Source organism: Rana temporaria, chromosome 7, assembly GCF_905171775.1.
Source record: "Rana temporaria chromosome 7, aRanTem1.1, whole genome shotgun sequence".
Lineage (NCBI taxonomy): Eukaryota > Metazoa > Chordata > Amphibia > Anura > Ranidae > Rana > Rana temporaria.
Genome location: NC_053495.1, coordinates 154,000,777 through 154,023,690, shown reverse-complemented (window position 1 = coordinate 154,023,690; position 22,914 = coordinate 154,000,777). Strand labels below are relative to the sequence as shown.

The 22,914-nt window shown below is 44.4% G+C and overlaps 1 protein-coding gene across 2 annotated transcripts in view; it reads right to left on the bottom strand.

Annotated features, from left to right (window-relative positions):
* The window catches only part of LOC120945782 (putative ferric-chelate reductase 1), a 96,796-nt gene that overhangs the window by 5,974 nt on the left and 67,908 nt on the right, over positions 1-22,914 (bottom strand). For both annotated transcript variants that reach the window (XM_040360184.1, XM_040360183.1), the window contains exons 3-5: positions 22,660-22,796; positions 18,829-18,920; positions 9,410-9,668 (exon numbers count right to left, since the gene is read on the bottom strand). In XM_040360184.1, coding sequence (XP_040216118.1) covers positions 9,410-9,668; positions 18,829-18,920; positions 22,660-22,796 — 488 coding nt within the window. The remainder of the gene's footprint in view (positions 1-9,409; positions 9,669-18,828; positions 18,921-22,659; positions 22,797-22,914) is intronic.

Genomic DNA, 22,914 nt, shown 5'->3' with positions numbered 1-22,914 from the left:
ACTCCGTGGTGGCCGACGCAGCCATGGTTTCCCCTCCTTCTGAGGATGACGGCGGAACTCCCCAGGTTGTTTCCTCATTCCCCCCACCTCCTCGCTGGTCCGAACGGGGATCTGCACCCTCTACTCACGAAGCACATCCTACCTCTCCTCACATGGTTAGTATCGGGGTTCCGGTCGCAGACTACGACCTTTCGGGAACAGCTAGGGATTCCCTGCCTTGGACTGGGCCCCGGGACTAGATCGGCATCTCAATCTACCTGGGGACTCTGGGTTACTTGGTGTGATCAACGACGGGTCGACCCCGTTCAAGCGCCAGGGTCTGTAATAGCCAATTATCTGGCGGACTCTTTGGATCCGTTGGTGTGTCAATTTTGAAGGCGTTAAGTTTAAATAGCCCAATGTACCAGCACACTTGGGATTTTTCCAAGGTCATGATCATGTTCTCGGGCTGGGGGACGTTGACACTCTGTTTTGAGGTTACTGTCTTTCGAGCTTACTGTCTTCTTGTGTCTGATTTCCATCATCGTGGGTCAGACGTCAAGGCTTTGGACATATCCAGGCGTCATTCCTCGCCTCAGAGACTCAAGTCTTTTTCCGTCGTGCGTTGGACCAGACGGTACTTCGATCGGTTTTCTACCCGTTCTTCCCCGCACATCCACAACTGTATGTGGTCTGCTGTCTACAAACTTATATGTCCTTGACAGCCTCGCTGCGATCTTCGCAAGTCTTTCAACTCCTCGTTTCCTACGTTAATCCTCTCTTCCCGGTTTCCTCTGTGACTTACTATAGCGGCGGACTGTTGTCAGCGACCGCTTTTCCGCCAATCCCGCTTTGAACAGGAGGTACACATATCTATGTCAGTGTTGTGGATTATTTTGATTGTTATTGGTCATATGCATTGTTATAGCTTTGAACTTGCATAAGATATGAGCCTCCTGTCTGATGTATAATTCGAGATTTTCCTAGCTTGTGACGGAAAATATTAATTATATGAAGACAGGAGGCGAGTATCTTCCCTCCCAACCCAACCCTGTCACGAGGTTGTCTCTCTCTCGTTCTAGACTGATGAACCACGCACCCTGCAAGTCGGAGGCTGGTTCCCCCCCGGGAGTTCGTTTTCACTAGCCCCGTTGGGATTGCTGTCCGTTTCGATCTATGGGTTTAGTTCACCGCAGATGGAGGTTCCTACTGCGTTCCAGATCCGGAGTCGGGATGCAGTTGACTGAATCCGTTGGTCCATGTTCCTGAGGACAACTGACCGGTCGGCTCCGAATGGTTTGGGTTTCCTATAGTCCCCGTTGGGATGAAGTTGGTCCGGATGAAGTTGGTCCGTGTTGGCCTTGTCCTTTCGTTTCCTCCAGATTCGGATGTTGTGTTCCGGTCGGAAGGTTCCCGGCAGCCGCGGAGATGTCTAATTGGACTTTCGGTTCCTGTTTACACTAATTCGCATGAAGAAAGAGGAATAGGTTACCTCAGACAGTCCCTTATATAGGCTACGGTCTGGGAGGGGCTACACTGGCCCAGGGACTGCTGGGAAGGGTAGTTCTTTGAATTTTTTAAGTTACAATAAATGTTTACTGTATTTCTGCTATGGGCATTATTAAAGAAAGATAATGCATAAGATACTCGCCTCCTGTCTTCATATATTTAATATTTTCCGTCACAAGCTAGGAAAATCTCGAATTAACCACTTAAGCCCAGAGCCTCTTTCTGAGATTTGGTGTTTACAAGTTAAAAATCGTTTTTTTGTTCTAAAATTACTTAGAACCCTCAAAGATTATATATATTTTTTTCAAACACCCTAGAGAATAAAATTGTGGTTGTTGCAAAACTTTTTGTACACAGTATTTGCGCAGCGGTCTTGCAAGCGCACTTTTTTTGGGGGGGAAAAAAACAGCTTTTTTAATAAAAAAAATAAGTCAAGAGTAAAGTTAGCCCAATTTTTTTTATATTGTGAAAGATAATGTTACGCCGAGTAAATTAATACCCAACATGTCATGCTTCAAAGTTGCGCCCACTCGTGGAATGGCGACAAACTTTTACCCTTAAAAATCTTTATAGGCGAGATTTAAAAAATTCTACAGGTTGCATGCTTTGAGCTACAGAGGAGGTTTCAGGGCTAGAATTATTGCTCTCACTCTAACGATCGCGGCGATACCTCACATGTGTGGTTTGAACACCGTTTTCATATGCGGACACTGCTCACGTATGCATTCACTTCTGCGTTCACTTTCTTATTTACTTTACTTTTTTTTATTTATTTTGACACTGTAAAAAAAATAATAAATTGGGTCACTTTTATTCCTATTACAAGGAATGTAAACATCCCCTGTAATAGGAAAAAGCATGACAGGTCCTCTTAAATATGAGATTTTGGGTCAAAAAGTCCTCATATTTACACTAAAATGCATTAAAAAAAATGGCCCTTTAAGAGCATTGGGCAGAAGTGACGTTTTGACGTCACTTCCGCCCTGCAGAGGTATGGAGATGGGTGGGGGCCATCTTCCCCTCACTCGTCTCCATACCCAGGCAGGGAAAGTATCTGAACGCCTCCTCCGATGCGACGGCTCTGGTAAGCAGCGCAGGGCACAGGAGAGTGGCGGGACAGGGGCCCTCTCCTGCTGCCGATAAAAGTGATCTTGCAGCGTATCCGCCACAGAGACCACTTTTATCTGAAACCGGACCGCCCACTCTTGAAGAGGGTACCGGGGTTATGGTAGCTACCTGCTACCATAACAACGGTATTCCTCTTCGAAGTAGCGACGGGCGGTTTTGAAGTGGTTAAATTAACCAAAATTGTAAAACAAAGTCTATCGATTTATTTTTCACAGAGTGAAGTTAAAACCACATTAATTTCTATTATTTTATAATTAAATACTTCAATACTTTTTTGGAAATATTAATAAGCTTTTTATCCATTAGCTTCTCTTGCCGATTGTCTAAAAACAAGCACAATTTTGTTGCAGAGCTAGAGAGAAAATGTTATAGTTGTCACCAGAACAGGAGGTGAGCGAAAATATTCCAGTTGGGACACTTGTTCGGATGACAATGCTCTAACAGAGACAGATGACTCACTTTGGAGAGATTTCATCTCACTTCCTGTTGGGTTTTGTAGGCAGGAAGTGAAGTTAAATCTCCCTAATGGGACACAGGCAGAAAAAAATAAACTGACTCTAACCTTTCCCCACTCCATTCTAAACATTGGACATACTTCATTGAGCCTAGGTTCACACTGCTGCGAATTCAAAATCGCGGTAAAATGCACGATTTCACCGCGATTTCGCGGCCGCGATTTTGCCGTGATTTCGGCAGCAATTTAATGTAAATCGCAGCCCGAAATCGCAAAAAGTAGTACAGGAACTACTTTTTGAAATCGCAGATGCGGCGTCGCACTGATTAGGACAGTGCCATTGCCGACAATTGCCGCCGATTTGCAGTGGCGTCACTAGGGTTGGTGTCACCCGGTGCGGTGAAACATGGTGTCACCCCCCCCCCAGCAGGATAGGCAGTAGGGCATTATGCGCCTCTCATGCCATCGTCCCCCAGCCTGCCGCAGTGCTAATTGATAGTGTCACCCAGGGCATTCTTCTCAGGGAAAAGGTGCAGGAATTTAACCTTGCACCACACCTTCCTCCAAAGTAGGGGGTGGGGGGGGTGAGCATGCCACAGCAACTGGGTGTGGGAGGGTCCTAAAGGGTCATTAAATACCATGAGGGTGCTACATACAGAGTGCAGAGTTCAGGTGGGTGCAGGGTACAGAGTGCAGGTGGGTACAGAGTGCAGGTGGGTACAGAATGCCGGGTGCAGGTAGGTGCAGGGGGGTACAGAGGCAAGGTTGCAGGTGTGGTACAGAGGGCAGGGTTCAGGTGAGTGCAGGGTGCAGAGTGCAGGTGGGTACAGAGTGCAGGTAGGTGGTGGGTGCAGGGTGCAAGTGGGTAGAGTGCAGGCTGCAGGTGGGTACAGGGTGCAGGGTGAAGAATGCAGGTGGGTGCAGGGGGGTACAGAGGGATGGGTGCACAGTGCAGGTGGGTGGTAGATTCAGGTGGGTGGTGGGTGCAGGTGGGTGCATGAGGGTACAGAGGGATGGGTGCACATTGCAGGTGGGTGGTGGGTGCAGGGAGGTACAGAGGGATGGGTGCACAGTGCAGGTGGGTGGTAGATTCAGGTGGGTGGTGGGTGCAGGTGGGTGCATGAGGGTACAGAGGGATGGGTGCACATTGCAGGTGGGTGGTAGATGTAGGTGGGTGGTGGGTGCAGGGGGGTACAGAGGGATGGGTGCACAGTGCAGGTGGGTGGTAGATGCAGGTGGGTGCAGGGGGGTGCAGGTGGGTACAGAGTGTAGGTGGGTACAGAGTGTAGGTGGGTACAGAGTGCAGGTGGGTACAGAGTTCAGGTGGGTGGTGGGTTCAGGGTGCAGGTGGGTTCAGGGTGCAGGGTGCAGGTGGGTTCAGGGTGCAGGTGGGTACAGGGTGCAGGTGGGTACAGGGTGCAGGGTGAAGAATGCAGGTGGGTGCAGGGGGGTACAGAGGGATGGGTGCACAGTGCAGGTGGGTGGTAGATGCAGGTGGGTGGTGGGTGCAGGTGGGTACAGAGTGCAGGTGGGTACAGAGTGCAGGTGGGTACAGAGTGCAGGTGGGTACAGAGTGCAGGTGGGTACAGAGTGCAGGGTGCAGGTGGGTTCAGGGTGCAGGTGGGTACAGGGTGCAGGTGGGTACAGGGTGCAGGGTGAAGAATGCAGGTGGGTGCAGGGGGGTACAGAGGGATGGGTGCACAGTGCAGGTGGGTGGTAGATGCAGGTGGGTGGTGGGTGCAGGTGGGTACAGAGTGCAGGTGGGTACAGAGTTCAGGTGGGTGGTGGGTTCAGGGTGCAAGTGGGTGCAGGGTGAAGAATGCAGGTGGGTGCAGGGGGTACAGAGGGATGGGTGCACAGTGCAGATGGGTGGTAGATGCAGGTGAATGGTGGGTGCAGAGGGTACAGAGGGATGGGTGCACAGTGCAGGTGGGTGGTAGATGCAGGTGGGTGGTGGGTGAAGGGGGTGCAGGGGGGTACAGAGGGATGGGTGCACAGTGCAGGTGGGTGGTAGATGCAGGGGGGTGCAGGTGGGTACAGGGTGCAGAATGCAGGTGGGTGCAGGGGGTACAGAGGGATGGGTGTACAGTGCAGGTGGGTGGTAGATGCAGGTGGGTGATGGGTGAAGGGGGTGCAGGGGGGTACAGAGGGATGGGTGCACAGTGCAGGTGGGTGGTAGATGCAGGGGGGTGCAGGTGGGTACAGAGTGTAGGTGGGTACAGAGTGCAGGTGAGGGGGTGGGGTGAGACAGAGATGGAGGAGGTGGGGGTGAGACAGAGATGGAGGGGGTGTGGTGAGACAGAGAGGGGGGGTGACAGGGAGGGGGTGGGGGTAAGACAGAGATGGAGGGGGTGGGAGTAAGACAGAGATGGTGGGGGTGTGACAGAGATGGAGGGGGTGGGGTGAGACAGAGAGGGGGTGACAGAGAGGGAGGGGGGGTGAGACAGAGATGAAGGGGGTGTGGTGAGACAGAGAGGGGGGTGACAGGGAGGGGGTGGGGGTAAGACAGAGATGGGTGGGGGTAAGACAGAGATGGTGGGTGTGTGACAGAGATGGAGGGGGTGGGGTGAGACAGAGAGGGGGTGACAGAGAGGGGGGGGGGTAAGACAGAGATGGAGGGGGTGGGGGTCTGACAGAGATGGAGGGGGTGTGACAGAGAGGGGGGTGACAGATGACACACCACAGCCAGTATCCGGCGGGGTGGGGGTGTCCCGGGTGTGACAGAGAGGGGGGTGACAGAAAGGGAGGGGGTGAGGGTGTGACAGAGAGGGGGGTGAGACAGAGATGGAGGGGGTGTGACAGAGAAGGGGGGGTGACAGAGAAGGGGGGTGACAGAGAAGGAGGGAGGTGACAGAGAAGGAGGGAGGTGACAGAGAGGGAGGGGGTGAGACAGAGAGAGAGGGGGTGGGGGGTGAGACATTATTCTCACTGGTGGCACACAGTGGATATCCGCGACCCCCCCCCTTGCACCTGTTCCTATTATGCCTGCCGCGGCCGGCGATGGACATCCCCGCACCTGTTATTATGCCGCGGTCGGCGGTGGACACGCACCTGTTTCTATGCCGCCCGATTCTGGAGACAGAGCGAGGACTGCAGGTCAAGGCAGCAGGTCACACGTCCTGAAGTTGAGCCGTGCCGCCCGCGCGGAGAAACTGAAAGTACTGTGTGATGATATGACTCACGTCACATCATCACACAGTGTAGTGTGACAGGCGCAGGCTGAGCTCTGCTGAGGCTCGCAGGTGGCTGGAGCCTGGCTCAGTAGGGAAGCGGAGGAAGACACACACGCGGCGGCGCTGGGCATGTCGGCAAAAAAAAAAAAAAAAAATTTTTTTTTTTTAAATCCTCAATGGTCGGGATGGTGTCACCCCTCTAGCGGGTGTCACCCGGGTGCGGACCGCACCCCCCGCACCCCCCTAGCAACGCCTCTGCCGATTTGAGATGCGATTTGACATGTCAAATCGCATCTCAAATCGTTCCAAATCGTACCCAGTGTGAACCAGGGCTGAAGGTTTGATGTGACTAGGGTTTTTTTTTTTAAACTAACTCTCCGTTTAATGGTAACATTCCCGTATCTCCCAACTTTTTGAGATGGGAATGAGGGACACCTATCAGCAAAAGTATGCAGGCATAGGACACACCCCCTGCCACGCCCGTTAAAGGAGAATTGTACAAAAAAAACAAGATTGGTTAAACCCACAAGTATTTTTTTACCATTACTATTCTTTTATATTGGCTTTTGGAGTTTACAAATGCAGCAATTTAGAAATCAGATGAACGGTTCAGCACTGGGAAACATTTTTTGATAGATAAAAAGTGCATTTTATATACATCTATATCGATCAGACCAAAACGAGGGACAAATGAGGAGGAATGAGGGACATTGCTCCAAATCAGGGAGAGTTGGGAGCTATGTGTTCCATGTTATGAAGCAGAATTGGGATTGCAATTTGGAAAGTACAAAAAAGAGTTAGGCCCCGTACACACGGTCGGACCAAACCGATGTGACTGGCCCGTCGGACCGTTTTCATCGGTTCACCTCTGAAGTGGCCGTACGGCCTGATATGTGTACATACCATCAGTCCAAAATCCGATCGGGTCAGAACGCGGTGACGTCAAACACACGATGTGCTGAATAAAACGAAGTTCAATGCTTCCAAGCATGCGTCGACTTGATTCTGAGCATGCGCGGGTTTTGAACCAATGCTTTTCTGTACTAACCATCGGTTTGGTCCGATGGGGCAGCGGTCCATCGGTTCGGTTTTGAAGCATGTTTTAAAATTTTGGACCGAAGGAAAACAGATCGATGGCCTATACACACGGTCGGTTTGGTCCGATGAAACTGAACTTCGGTTCATTCTCATCGGTTCGGTCCGACCGTGTGTACGGGGCCTTAGAGCCACAGTCTGGTTTATAGTATTGGATGTCCCTCTTAGGCCCCATTCACACCTAGCTTGAAGCTCCAAAAAGCCAGAGGAGAAAAAATAGAAATTAATGTCATGCGTTTTTTCATGATTTTCTGCTCAAATGAAAAACTGTAAAAAAATAAAACTAATAATAATATATGAATAAATAAATGCAAACTAAGGGAAATAATTACACAAATAACTAAAAATCATCATGAATAAAAAAAATAAAAAAACACATAAATAATATAAATTAATAATATGTAGTAATAAATAAATAAATAAATAAATACAAAATTAACCTTTCACCTTAAAAAATATATTAAACAAATTAATGATAATAATATTAATACATATAATAAACACCCAAACTCAAAAACATAATAATATTATTATTATTAATAATAATAATAATAATAATAATAATAATAATAATAGGAATAATAATTAATCTATTTATTTTGTGTTAGTGTGTTTATTATTTTATATATATATTTTAAGGGTTAGAGGGTTAAGGTTAGGGGTTCATAATTTAATTATTCATTTGTTATTATTATTATTTAGTATTAATTTATTGTATTTATCTATTATTTATTTATGATTATTTTTATTTATTTGTATATTTATTTTACATTTTAAAATAAGAACTTGTCACCAAAAAATCATCACATGTGTTTTGAGGCCCCCACCCTCACATATTTTCATGTAAGAACGTGATTGTGATACACATAATGCATGAAAACTCTGATTGTGACACACATAATGAATATCGCTGCGCACGCTGGAGTGAGAGCAATTTTTCTAGCATCAGACCTCCTCTGTAATGGTAAACTGATGACCTATAGGGGGCTTTTAAGTTGTCACCTATGAAAAATACAAAGTAATGAGGCTTGTCACCATTTCACAAGCTCACACAAATTTAAGGTTTGACATGTTGGGTATCTATTCACTTGGTGCAACCTTATCTTTTATATTTTACCAAACAATTGGGTAATTTATTGGGGTTATGTGCCCCAAAATTAACTTAAGTGTAATTTTTACTGAAATGTTGGGTTCCCTAGACCTGCCGTAATATTGTGTTATACACAAAATTGGAACTACCACTATTTTGTTCTCTAGAGTGCCTACTTTCAGAAAATATATTATGTGTGGGGGTTTGTGCAATCTTCAGGGCTAAAATTTATTTTTAAACATGTCTACAAAAAACATAAACACGGCTCTGGCAGCAGGAGGATTAAACGTGTAAATCCTTACACTAAAAAAAATATAAATATATAAATAAATAAAAATAACTGGACTACCAAAATAAATAGTTTTGCCTTCATTAAGCCATAGGCCCCATACACACGATAGAATCCATCCGCTGAAAAATCCCAGCAAATGGGTTTCAGCGGATAGATCCTATGGTGTGTACACTCCAGCGGATCTGTTTCCGCGGATATTTCTCCCCTGGGATGGATTCCAGCAGATCGGATATTTGCTGACATACCAAACAAATCTATCTGCTGGAATCCATCCCAACGGATGGATCCGCTGGTCTGTATAGACTCACCGGATCCATCCGTCCGAAGGGATCCCCCGCATGCGTCGTAATGATTCGACGCATGCGTGGAATTCCTTATATGACAGCGTCAAGCACGTCGCCGCGTCATAATCGCGGCGACGGCGCAACACGTCATCGCCAGAGGATTTCGGCGCGGATTTCAATGCGATGGTGAGTACACTCCATCGCATTAAAATCTGCTGAAATCCTCGAGAGGATTTATCCGCGGAAACGGTCCGCTGGACCGTATCCGCGGATAAATCCTCCCGTGTGTATGGGGCCATAGAGTTTGAAATCTGACCTAGGAGTACCTGACACTACCCTATTACTCCTTGTAATGAAAAAAAAAAAAAACAACAACGTAAAATTAAAATGATAAAATAAACTTACACAAAGTTGGGATCCACCACTAGACTGGTTGTTGTTGATAGATGTTGTTTTTGTAACTGATGCTCCATTGTTTAAAGTGGAACTAGAGGTGCTACTGGTTGTTGTGGTGGAACCTGATATGGCAGTGGTAGTGGTGGCGGAAGTGGTGGTAGTGGTGCTCGCTGTGGAACTAGCTGTGTTGCTGGGCACCGCCATATATGAAAGTGTTGGACTATTGACATTAGTCCAGAAAACCGACTCTGTTTGTACGACTGTGGCTCTGAAAAAAAAAAAAAAATTATAATTAAAGTTTACATCATCTTTCTTTTTACCCAAATATATAGCTGGATTCAGAAAGATTTACGCCGTCGTATCAGTAGATACGCCGACGTAACTCTGAATCTGCGCCGTCGTAAGTTTAAGTGTATTCTCAAACTGAGATACACTTAAACCTAGCTAAGATACGACAGCCTGCGCCTTCGTATCTTAGGGTGCAATATTTAGGCTGGCCGCTAGGTGTCGCTTCCGTTGAGTTCGGCGTAGAATATGTAAATTCCTAGACACGCCGTTTCACGAACGTACGTGCCCGTCGCAGTAAAGATACGCCGTTTACGTAAGGCGTTTTCCGGCGTAAAGTTATTCCATCAAATAGCTGGTCTAGTCAATGTTAAGCATGGCCGTCGTTCCCGCGTCGAAATTTGAAAATTTTACGTTGTTTGCGTAAGTCGTCCGTGAATAGGGCTGGACGTAATTTAGGTTCACGTCGAAACCAATACGTTTTAGCGGCGTACTTTGGAGCAATGCACACTGGGATATGTACACAGACGGCGCATGCGCCGTTCGTAAGAAAAACGTCAATCACGCCGGGTCACGAGTAATTTACATCAAACACGCCCCCATCCTCATTTGAATTAGGCGCGCTTATGCCGGCCACATTTACGATACACCGCCATAAGTTAGGAGGCAAGTACTTTGTGAATACAGTACTTGCCCCTCTGACTTAAGGCGGCGTAGCGTAAATACGTTACGCTACGCCGCCTTAAAGATGCGGCGCCCTACTTGAATCTGGCCAATATTCTGCAAATACTCCACATCTTTGGTTGCAAAGCAATAAAATTTTCAGCTTTTTTTGTTTATAAAAAAAAGGTAATTGTGTCTCCTGATATAGTATAGTATACTCTAGTATAGTATGTGTTGTCCCCTTTTAGAGCTTATGGAGTTGATTACTAAACTAAAGGCAAATAGGCTGTTCACTTTGCAAGAGAATTTTCATCCCCAGTGGCAATGTGGAGAAATTTCACTAAATATAAAAACAAACCGCATTTTAGCTTGCACATGATTGGATGATGGAAGTCAGCACAGCTTCACCTCATTCACTAAGGCCCCATTCACACCTGGACATTTGCATCGTTGCAATTCTGCCCGCGATTCCAGAACAGTTTGCAAAACTGACAAATCACAGCATGCTTATTCAGGTACCATTGATTTTCAATAGCACCTAAACACAAGTGTGATTTTGCCCTGCTTGTTGCGTGATAAATCGTGCTGCATTTGTGTCAAACCGCATCGTGCAAAGCTTGTCGCCCCCCCAAAAAAGAGGTGACAAGCTTTGCACAGTGCAGTTTGCTGCAATGGCAGCATGATTTATCACGCAACAATCACAGCAGAATCGCATCCGCATTTAGGTGCCATTAGACATGTGCACTGCCAAAAAAAAAAAAAAAATTTAGTTTATGTTATTTTCGTTTTTCTTATTTTTTCGGAAATTAAAAAAAAAAATGTTTCGTTTTTGTTTCATTCGTTTTTTTTATTTTTTCATAAATTTTGGGGATTTTCGAAAAAGCAAAAAACGAAAAAAACTAAAAAAAATGAAATTTCCGGAAAAAAAACGAATGAAACAAAAATGAAAAAAAAAATGGAAATTCTAAAAATTCGGAAATTTCCCATTTTCGAATTTTAGATTTTCGAACTTTAGATTTTTGAATGTTACAATTTCGAAATTTCACATTTTTTAATTTTCGAATTTTCAAATTTTGAAAAGTGAAAAATTCGAATTTTCGAAAATTCGAAATTTGAAAATTCGAAAAACAAAAAATTTGAAATTTCTAAAATTCGGAATTTCTAAAATGTGAAAATTTTAAAAAACAAAAACATTTGGAAATGAAAAAATTTGGAAATTCGAAATTTCGGAAGTCCGAAAATTCGGAAATTGAAAAATTCGGAAAAACAAAAATTTCGTAAATACGAAAATTGGAATTTTCAGAAATCCGAAAATAATTTGTTAATACGAAAATTCGTTAATTCCGAATTTTCGTTAAAAAACGGATTAGAAACTAAATGAATTGCACATGTCTAGGTGCCATTAAGAATGAATGGCACCTGAATAAGCGTGGTGTGATTTGTCCATTTTGCAAAGTGTTTTAGGATTGCAGACAGAATCACGGTGCAATTGCAAATGCCCAGGTGTGAATGGGGCCTAAGCTCTGGGAAAAATTATCCTGCAAAATGCAATTTCCCTTGCAAAGGGAACAGTCTATTTGCCTTTAGTAAATCAACACCTATGTGAGGGTAAACATATGTTTATTTTTATTTTTTTATTGTGACGCTGTTGGATATTAACCTTCTTGGCGGTATGATTATGTCTGATTTTGGAATGCCAAAGCGGTACAATTATTTTGCATGGAAATTTGGCATTTTATATTGTAGGCCTGTCATTCTTAGGAATAACTCAATTAAATCTGTCCAAACAACAGTCCAGTAGACAAAATGACAAAAGAAATTTTTGCTTTAATTCTACTTTGACACACTTTATAGATAAAAAAGGAGGTGGAGTGAAAGACACAGTATTAATATATTTTTCCCTGGACCACTGTCATGGTTAGGCATGTAAGGGCTTGTTTAGATGAGGGCTCATTAAGGGCTTGTTTATCCTCCCTGTCCTATTTGGCAGGCAGGATCAGCCACCAAATCCAAGCCAGTTGCGGTGTGGTGGTAAGGACTTTTAGGGGTTAAAACAGAAAGTAAAGAGGCAACATAAAGCCTTCTCACCACCTGTCAGCCATCCACTGGAGAGTGATACACCTTGAGTTACTCTTCAGAGGGCTAGCACAAGTGTAAACATGTCCTAAAGAACAGCAAGTGACTTGAATGGTGTCTAGAATTTTTGGTCTTAAAAACAAATAGGCCCCTTGCACATAGGGGGGATTTAGCTGTTGCGCTTCCCCTTTGTAATTTTAGTGCACCCAGAAGGCACAGGTGTAGCATCCAGCCCTGTTGACTGCAGCCAGGGACCAATTTCCTTGAATGCAGAATGCTTGTATTACGGCATTTTTCCATGAACACATAGGGCCTTAAACGTGAGTTCACATACAGTACAGCATTCAGCCAGTACAGCCAAAGACTCTGATCGGCTGAACACCTGTGCCTAGGGTTGCCACCTTTTCGTCAAGCCAAACCCGAACACTTTTGTCAGTAAAAATATAAAAATAGCCTAGCTTAAAAGTGTACACTGTCAGCCAGTAGGGCAGTGGACGGTGTCAGTAGAGCAGTGGACGGTGTCAGTAGAGCAGTGGACGGTGTCAGTAGGGCAGGGGACGGTGTCAGTAGGGCAGGGGACGGTGTCAGTAGGGCAGGGGACGGTGTCAGTAGGGCAGAGGACGGTGTCAGTAGAGCAGTGGACGGTGTCAGTAGGGCAGTGGACGTGTCAGTAGAGCAGGGGAGGTGTCAGTAGAGCAGGGGACGGTGTCAGTAGGGCAGGGGACGGTGTCAGTAGAGCAGAGAACGGTGTCAGTAGAGCAAAGGACAATGTCAGTAGAGCAAAGGACGGTGTCAGTAGAGCAAAGGACAGTGTCAGTAGAGCAAAGGACGGTGTCAGTAGGGCAGGGGACGGTGTCAGTAGGGCAGGGGACGGTGTCAGTAGGGCAGGGGACGGTGTCAGTAGGGCAGGGGACGGTGTCAGTAGGGCAGGGTACGGTGTCAGTAGGGCAGGGTACGGTGTCAGTAGGGCAGGGGACGGTGTCATATGATCAGTGGATGGCATCAGTAGAGCAGAGGACAGTGCCCCCCAATACCCCCCCCCCAACTGTATATATGGATGTAACCATATGGGGGAGGGAGAATTGTATATATGGGGGATAACTGTATATATGGGGGGCTGTATATATGGATGGTGAATGGGGGGGACTGTATATATGGGGGATAACTGTATATATGGGGGGAACTGTATATATGGGGGGGGGACTATATATATGGATGGTGTATGGGGGGAAAACTGTACATATGGGGGGAACTGTATATATGGGGGGGGGGGGAACTGTATATATGGGGGCGACTGTATATATGGATGGTGTATGGGGGGAAAATTGTACATGGGGGGTAACTGTGTATATGGGGAGAACTGTATATATTGATGGTGTATGAGGGGAGAACTGTATATATGGGGGGGGACTGTATATATGGATGGTGTATGGGGGGAAAACTGTACATATGGGGGGGGGGTAATTAGTGTAAAAGACAAATGTTAATTTATAAGATTGGGGACCTTTGCTGAACCAGATTATCTGTGGATCCAGAGAAGCACTGGTAAGCTGAATATTACTATTTGTGTTGTGCATGACTTCTCCTTAACTAGGGGGTCATGCACGTCTGGTAAGCCTGCATATCGCTACCATTTAAGGGAGACTTTGAATCTTCCCTGGCACTTTTTCTCAAGAGTTGGTGTTAAAGTGACAGTGACAAACCATTGTATTGCTATACACTTAATATGGGAAAATACTATGGGCCAGATTCACAAAGGAGATACGCCGTCGTATCTCTCAGAGTATCTATGCGACTGATTCATAGAATCAGTTACGCATAGATAGCCCTAAGATCCGACAGGTGTAATTGTTTTACACTGTCGGATCTTAGGATGCAGTACCGTGGCCGCCGCTGGGGGGAGTTTGCATCGTAAACCAGCGTCGGGTATGCAAATTAGGAGTTACGGCGATCCACGACGGTTTTTTGCGTTCGCTACGTCGCTGCTAGTCTAGTTTCTCGTCGCAAAGTTAGTCGTCGTTTTTGGTGCCCTAACTTTACACAGCCCACGTATGTGCTGTATAAAGTATGGCCGTCGTTCCCGCGTCGAAATTTGAAAATGTTTCCTTCTTGCGTAAGACGTCCGGGAATACGGAAGTACGCTACGCACGTCGCCGTTCGAAAAAATGACGTCACTTCGCGCAAAGCACGAAACGGAGCATGCGCAGTAGGTCCGGCGTGGGAGCGCGCCTAATTTAAATGGCACACGCCCATTTAAATTACGCGGGCTTACGCCGGAGGCCGCCAGCGTAGGTTTTCATTGCAAGTGCTTTGTGAATCAGGCACTACGATATGTTACGCCGCCGCACTTCTACGTGAATCTGGCCCTATTTTTTTAAGTTTTAGTATTACACTATGGTCCTTTTTTTTACAAAAAAATGATGGTTACTACGTAAAACCTGGCTGAGTACACTGGATGGAAGTTAAAAAGCAGGGAACAGAGTGAATGACATCATGCTTTTTTAGGGCCGGTTCACACCACAAAAATGCATTCAGGATGTGTTTCTGCATGCACGTTTTTGATGTGTTTTTTTGTTTGTTTTTGCTGCATTCTGGTGCAGTTTTTTTTTTTTTTTTTTTTTAATTCTTTATTTTATATACTTTTTCTTCCACTTCTCCATACTTCATACATAAAAGATCAAACATGTACAGTATAATACATTCCAACAATCTTTTCCTTCCGTTAATTACACAAAAAGAACAAAAACCCTTAATTCAACGTGTATTATTTACCATACCATACCATAATAGCTACCCCTTTCCCCTCCCGCCGGGCTCAGATCCCGGATTATCACAAGATAAACCTACTACAAGCCTAACAAAAATCAAACCAAAACAAAAAAAAGGGGAATATCTGTCTCTCCCCCTCCCCCCCAACCCCCCCCCGCCTCAGGGATTCTGTTCCCTGTAACCGATATATGGCGCCCAGACCTGTCTGTATTTCTCCTCCTGCTCTCTCATTCCCATTGTCAGGTTTTCCATCTGCTGTATTTTGGTTAGGGGTCCAGCCATTGTTGTCTTGTCGGCGGGCTCGTGCTTTTCCACAAAACTGGAATACAAGCTTTTGCTGCTGTAAGTAAATGTCTAAGCAAGGAGTTTTTGTATTTTACCATAGAGATTGGAAACACGTTTAGCAGAAGTGCTGCCGAATTATCTCCTAGATTCACCCCAGTAATTTCTTTTATTGTATTGACTACCATTTCCCAAAAATCCTTAAGTCTCGAGCACTCCCAAAATAGATGTATCATGGTGCCCTCCACTTCCCCACATCTCCAGCATAAGTCTGACACCCGGGGAAACATTCGATTCAACGCTACCGGGGTCCTATACCATCTAGTTAGGATTTTGTACCCAACTTCCTGATATCTAGTGGCCAACGAGGCCATATGTATAAATCCAAAAATGTTTTGAATCTCCGAGAATGTAGTCCCCATGTCTCTTTCCCATGCCTGAATAAATGTCAGGTCCTGAGGGGCTTCTGATTCCACCAAGAGACTATACATCCTTGATAGACCACGTCTCACTGGGTCTCCCTTATAACATATTCCCTCAAATTTTGACAATTCTCGGTTCACTTCCCCTTGTAAATTGTTCGAATAGCATCCTTTAGTTGTATTTGTCTCATTGGATCTAATTCCCTCCTGATTCTCTCTTCGCTTTCTCCACTATTTGTTCTTTGAGTGTCCTTCCTAAAGTGTATAAGTCTACTTATTCCCAATCGTCTTAACTTGTTAAAGTAAAGATCTGTTAGGCCTAATTCAAAGCTCGGATTCCCGAGGACCGGTGACAACGGACTTGGGTATGTTGAAATTTTCGTTTTCTTGAATAGCCTTTTTATAGCTCTTATCGTAGCTCCCACTGTAGGGTGTTTTTTCACTTCCTGTGGAATATCCACATCTAAGATCCACGCCATCCCCTCTAAAGGAATATTCGTTATCTTTTGTTCTATTAGGATCCATGGTTTTTCCTTTTGATGGATACACCACTCTGCCACCCGTGCCATATGAGTGGCATCATGGTAGCTCATTGGGCCTGGGAAACCCACTCCTCCCTTCTCTTTCGGTAATGTCAAAACTTCCCTCCTTATTCTCGCTGATTTTCCTGCCCAAATAAACTTAGTGAATCTAGATCTCAAATCTCTCAGGAAGCCCAAGGGAATCCTTATCGGTAAAGTCTGGAATAAGTAAAGAAGTCTCGGCATTACGTTCATTTTAATAATATTGATTCTTCCGAACCATGTGAAAACCTCACTATCCCATCGTTGGAAGTCCGCTTTAATCGATCTCATCAGTGGTATAAAATTTAGTTCAAAGGTTCTATTAAAATGTTTTGGTATTTTCGTTCCCAAATAGGATATATGAGAGCCAGTCCATTTGAAAGGGAAATTTGCTGCTAGTAGCTGCTGCGTGTGTTCGTTTACCTCCACCCCCATCGCCTCTGATTTACTATAGTTCACCTTAAAATTGGACAGACTGCCATAGTCTCCTATTTCCTTCAACAACGCAGGTAAAGATAGCCCTGGGGACGTTAATGAGAACAGTAAGTCATCTGCAAATGCAGCAACCTTATATTCTTCCCCTTTTATCCGGATACCTCTAATATCCGTATTTGCTCGTATAGTTCTTAGGAATGGTTCAAGAATAAGAGTAGAGATTAACGGAGAAAGTAAGCATCCCTGCCTTGTTCCGTTCCTTATTGGGAAGGGATCAGACATTACTTCATTTACCTTTACTCTGGCCGTTGGGCATGAGTACAAGCTTGTGATCCAGTTTTGCATCCCTTCCCCTAGGCCTATGTGTTGTAAAATGGCTCACAGAAATCCCCAATCGACTCTATCAAAAGCTTTCTCTGCGTCAGTCGATACTAACACTAGTGGATTTTGGTGGAGTTGGGATAGGTAGATAGAGCTCAACACTCTTTGTGTATTTTCCCTCCCCTCTCTGCCCGGCGTAAACCCTACTTGATCGGGATGTATTAAGGAAGGGATATATGACACTAGTCTATTAGAAAGTATTTTTGAGAAAATCTTCAGGTCCACATTCAGCAGGGAAATTGGACGATAACTAGTGCACTGGGAGGGGTCTTTCCCCTCTTTAGGGATTACTGCTATATGGGCCATTAGTGTTTCCCTTAGCATCGGTTGTCCTTCTCTTAATGAATTAAATGTGGTCAAAAATTTTGGTGCCAGCTTTTCATAGAAATTTTTATAGTAGAGTAGAGTGTAACCGTCTGGTCCTGGGGATTTGCCCGGTTTCATTGCTTTAATTGCTTCTGATAATTCCTCAGCTGTAATTGGTTCCTCTATACTCCCAATACTTTCTTCTGAGATCTTGGGCATCCCTGAGTCCGTTATATATTCTTTTATTTGTTCTTCTCTACTCTGTCTCGTCCCCGTTACTGGTTGCTTCTCTAATTGATACAATCTGCTATAGAAATCTCTAAAGGTTTTCGCTATTTGCTGTGACGAGCTAACTATGTTGTCCCCCTGGGTTTTTATTTTTTCAATGTGGTTCTTTGCTCTCGTCTCTCTTAGTGCGTTTGCCAACATCTTACTTGGCTTGTTCCCATGTTCGTAGTACGCCCTCCTACAGCGACTTAGTTTGGCCTTTGCCTTATCCATCAATAACAAGTTCAGTTTATCTCTTAAACTCATTAGCCTTTTTTCAATATCTGCTCTTTGCGCCTTCTTGTGTTCATTCTCTAGTATACGGATCTCCCCAAGAAGGCCATCTAACTTCGCTGTCAGGGCGCGTTTTCGATGAGCTCCTAGTGAGATAAGAATTCCCCTCATGTAACATTTTTGTGTCTCCCATTTACATAGCGGCGTTGTACCGTCAGAGTCGTTTATTAGAAAAAAGGATTCTATTTCTTGTGCTATCTTACCCTCATATTCTGGATCTCTGATTAGCGTTTCATTGATCTTCCAATTCCACTCCCTTGGGCCTGGTTCCCCCCATTCTATAGTACAAGTCACTGGAGCATGATCCGATATGGTAAATTAACCCATTGATGCTTCTCGTAGGCCGAACAGTATGTTTTGATCTAGAAATATGTAGTCAATTCTTGTATATATTTTGCTGAGTAGAAGCTATAATCCCTCTCATGTATGTGTACAGTCATCCAGCTATCTATTAACTGTAGCTCTTGTAAGATTTTCCTTGTGCAGTTTTGATGCGACTTCAAAAAAAAAATTCCCCAAAGTTCTTCTTTTTTTTTTTTTATGAATATTGGGACGTTTCCTTGCATGCTGGTCTATTTAGATTACATGTGAATTATGTTGGCAGCTCCTGGAAGGGCAAGGATGTGGAGGTAACTATCTGAAGCTGTTGGATCTTCGTTATATTAAAGAATATTAAGAATCTTACCTGATTTGAATATTTGCAGTGGTGGATGTCGGTGCTATCCATGTCACCTGTAGACTGGTCTTTCTAGAACTGGACGCGTGACTGACTGAGTCCTGTAATTACAGAATGCATCTGTCATTTATCTGCACAATACGTGGGATGTAAGAGATTTGTTTATCACCTTCACGCTAATCCTGTAATATTTTTTTCATTAGAATAGTGCACATGATTCCATATTCATAATCCACATCCCATCTTATCCAATATAATCATTTGGTTCCATGCATCTCATTTAGTTTGTTTAAAGTGGTGGCAAATCCTTAAACTGGGTACATACTGGGCCGGATTCAGAAAGAGATACGACGGCGTATCTCCTGATACGCCGTCGTATCTCCTGATACGCCGTCGTATCTCTGAGTACGGCCATCGTATCTATGCGCCTGATTCATAGAATCAGGTTACGCATAGATATCCCTAAGATCCGACAGGTGTAAGTGACTTACACCGTCGGATCTTAGGCTGCAATTCCAGGCCGGCCGATAGGTGGCCCATCCGTATTATTACGCAAAGAATATGCAAATGCGGATTTACGCCGATTCAGAAACGAACGACTGCCCGACGCTTTTTTTTTTTACGTCGTTTGCGTTCGCCTTTTTCCGGCGTATAGTTACCCTTGCTATATGAGGGGTAGCTAATGTTAAGTATGGCCGTCGTTCCCGCGTTGAGTTTTGAAATTTTTACATCGTTTGCGTAAGTCGTTCACGAATACGGCTGGACGTAATTTACGTTCACGACGAAAGCATGACGAGTTGCCGACGTCATTTGGAGCATGCGCACTGGGATTCAGTCGCGGCCGGCGCATTTGCGCAGTTCGTTTGGCGCAGGGACGCGCATCATTCAAATGAAACACGCCCCCTACCCGCCGAATTTGAATTCCGCCTGGTGGATTTACGCTTATGCGGCCGCAACTTTACAGGCAAGTGCTTTGTGAATACAGCACTTGCCTGAAAATGAGTTACGTTACGCCAGCAGAAAGATCCGCTGATCTTTCTGAATCTGGCCCACTGAGTTTTTCTTTTGTGCAACCACCAGATTGAATGAAAATAAATGAAAATAAAATTACAGCTTCCTGCTTTCACATAAAAGATGTGGATGCAGGGATCTCCCCTACTGTGCTATTGTATTTTGACTGTGGGGACTCCTTCCCTGTCAGAGCACACAGATCATTGCTGCAGCCATCGGCTGCAGTAGCTGATAAAATTATGGTTTTCTAACAGGGCCGGTCTAACGTTTGTCTTCTGTTGAACAGAGAGGGCTACACACAGACTGAAATTCGGCTGCTCCTTGCTGAGTTGGCAGAATTTCAAACATCTGTACACAGCTTTATATTCACCCAGTGAAGTGAATAGCCTCAGGCGATGGACAGAGATGAAACAAATATTCCTACTTGACTTGTACCTGTTTATCTGCAGCCTTCCCTCCTCTATAAAACACACAGATCAAAGGGTTTTTCTCAGCAGTAGAGGGCAGGGGGTGGGGATCTTATTTCACACACAGTGCCAAGCTAGAGAACACTTCGTTGGAACGTGAAACTTAAGCGAGGGAATGGACACCCCCTCTCTACACACTGCCATAGAGAAATAAACACAGCTGGGTACACATTGGGTTATTTTTCATTCAACCAGCAGGCTGAACGGAAAAAAAAATCACAGATATCTGCATCCACTTAAGCAATATGAATGCAGGATCGAGAGCCTGTGGTGACATCATTTCGCGGCCAAGAACGGAACTGCCGTTGTTTTGATATTTTACATGCGCTTGCATATCATCTGAATTGTAATGCCGCGTACACACCATCACTTTATGTGATGAAAAAAAACGACACTTTCTGTGAAGTAAAAAATGACGTTTTTGAAACTTCAATTTTCAAAGACGAAGTTGCCTACACACCATCGTTTTCTCACAATGATCTTGCAAAGTGAGGTTACGTTCACCACGTTTTTCCATTGAAGCTTGCTTCATAAGTAGCTTCTGGGCATGCGTGGATGAAAAAACGTCTTAGAAAACGACGTTTTTTGCTACACACGGTCAATTTCTGTGAAGTAAAAAGTGCACTTTTTAAAAACGACACATAAAATTGAAGCATGCTTCAATTTTTTTTGGTCGTTTTTTACAAGACATAAAACGACGTTTTCCCCCACACACAGTCAATTAAAGTGACGTTTTTAAAAACGTCATTTTTTTTCATCACATAAAGTGATGGTGTGTACGCGGCATAAGTGTATAGACCTTTCTTCCCTATCTTGTCATTGAGAGCTAATTACCCTGTGAAAAGGTGTCTGTTGCTGCCAAGGAGCTGCTTAGCCACTGTGGGATTAAAGAGGCTTGTTTTCAAGCTAGCTAAGGTGAGAGGCTGGGGGAAAAGTGGGCACCCTGATTGGAGCACCTGCAATCATAAAGAATACTTGTGGATGGATGGTGGACTATCTTGCACTTTACTTGATGACGGATAACTTATATTGCACAGAGATACACAGCTGCCCTGAATATTTTTTGCATGAGAACTTTTTTCTGCACAAAGGAATTTTTTCTATTTAATTTTACATAATTAACTTTTCACATATTTCTCATGTTTTATTTATTCTATAAATAATCTTTTCATTATTATTTGGAGATTGATATTGCGGAACTGTTCACTGGACATTTATTTGCACATCATTTTAATTCTCTGTCTTACTACACGTCTGAAGCTTTGTCATTGATATACACTACTGTTCTCAGCAATATTTGCATGGTTGCTGTTTTGCACTTTGGACTATTTTGCACTTTATTTGCACATTATTTTGTGTATTTGCATCAGTTTTTTCTAATTATTTCAATTAGTGTTGTTATTAATATTATTTATTCATTTACGTTTTTATCAGTACGCGCCATATACACCCCCTCTTTTATACCCTCTTTTGATTGGCTTTGTGCTGAGGTTCTTTCCTGGTCACCACAATGCAGCAAGACATGTTTTTAGAATGTGGCTAAGGTCCTGTGCACCTCCTCACTCTCCTCCCTGCCGGAGGAGTACCGCGATTTTAGCAATGTCTTTGACAAAGCTTAAGCCGGTCGTTTGCCTCTACAACAGTCGTATGATTACGCAATTGACCTTCAAACTGGTACCACACCCCCTCGTGGCTGAGTTTACCCTTTATCGGTCTCGAAGGATAAGGCCATGGAGGAGTATGTTGCAGATGCACTTTCTCAAGGATTCATCCCCAAATCCTCGTCTCCTGCTGGTGCTAGTTTCTTCTTTGTGAAGAAGAAGAGTGGTAAACTGAGACCTTGTATTGATTATAGGCCCGGGAAGAGAAGCAGGAAAACAATAGCGAATATTAATTTGCTATTGTCACACAACTAGGTGGGCTCAGGGCGCAGTGCTCTGTGCACCGAGCCCACCCTTTTTGAAGCCAATTAGAAACTCAGGCTCTAATCATGTGCTTAAAAAAAAACTCCATTGTAATCCATGGGTCCGGCACCCTGTATGTAGATTAGGGGCCGGGTGCATGGATTAGGGAGATGACGCCTCTGTGCCTCTAATTGAGTGACCACCACTGACTTTTAATATGACTATTGAATAATATTATCATACTGCCAGATAGCTGCTTTCTCTAAGCCCCACATACATACCCGCCGCTAATTCTACTGACTTTGCATTCATTGCTCTAAGCCATACACTAACAGAGACCTGTTGGTTACTTCTTATAACTTACAATAAAGCATTAAATATATTGTTACACTTTCCTGGCACTTTTATCCAGCTATTGCTTATCTAGTAGGATACATTAAATACATGTCAATACTCACAGCAGCAGTTGTACAAGTAAGAGTTTGTGCATCTGACGTCACTTGGAACGAACCCCAAGGGGTGGTATCACTGGCTGATCGGGCTTGGATTAGAAAACCTTTAAACTGAGTGGAACCACTACTGCTGGTGAGAGTAGCTGCAAAATTGAAAGCAAACGTACATGTAATTAAATTAATATATGCACATTAGAAAATATGTATTTGATTTTAAATATTTCCTGTAAACTAGCAGTGGTGGTTGATTTATCAAAAAAT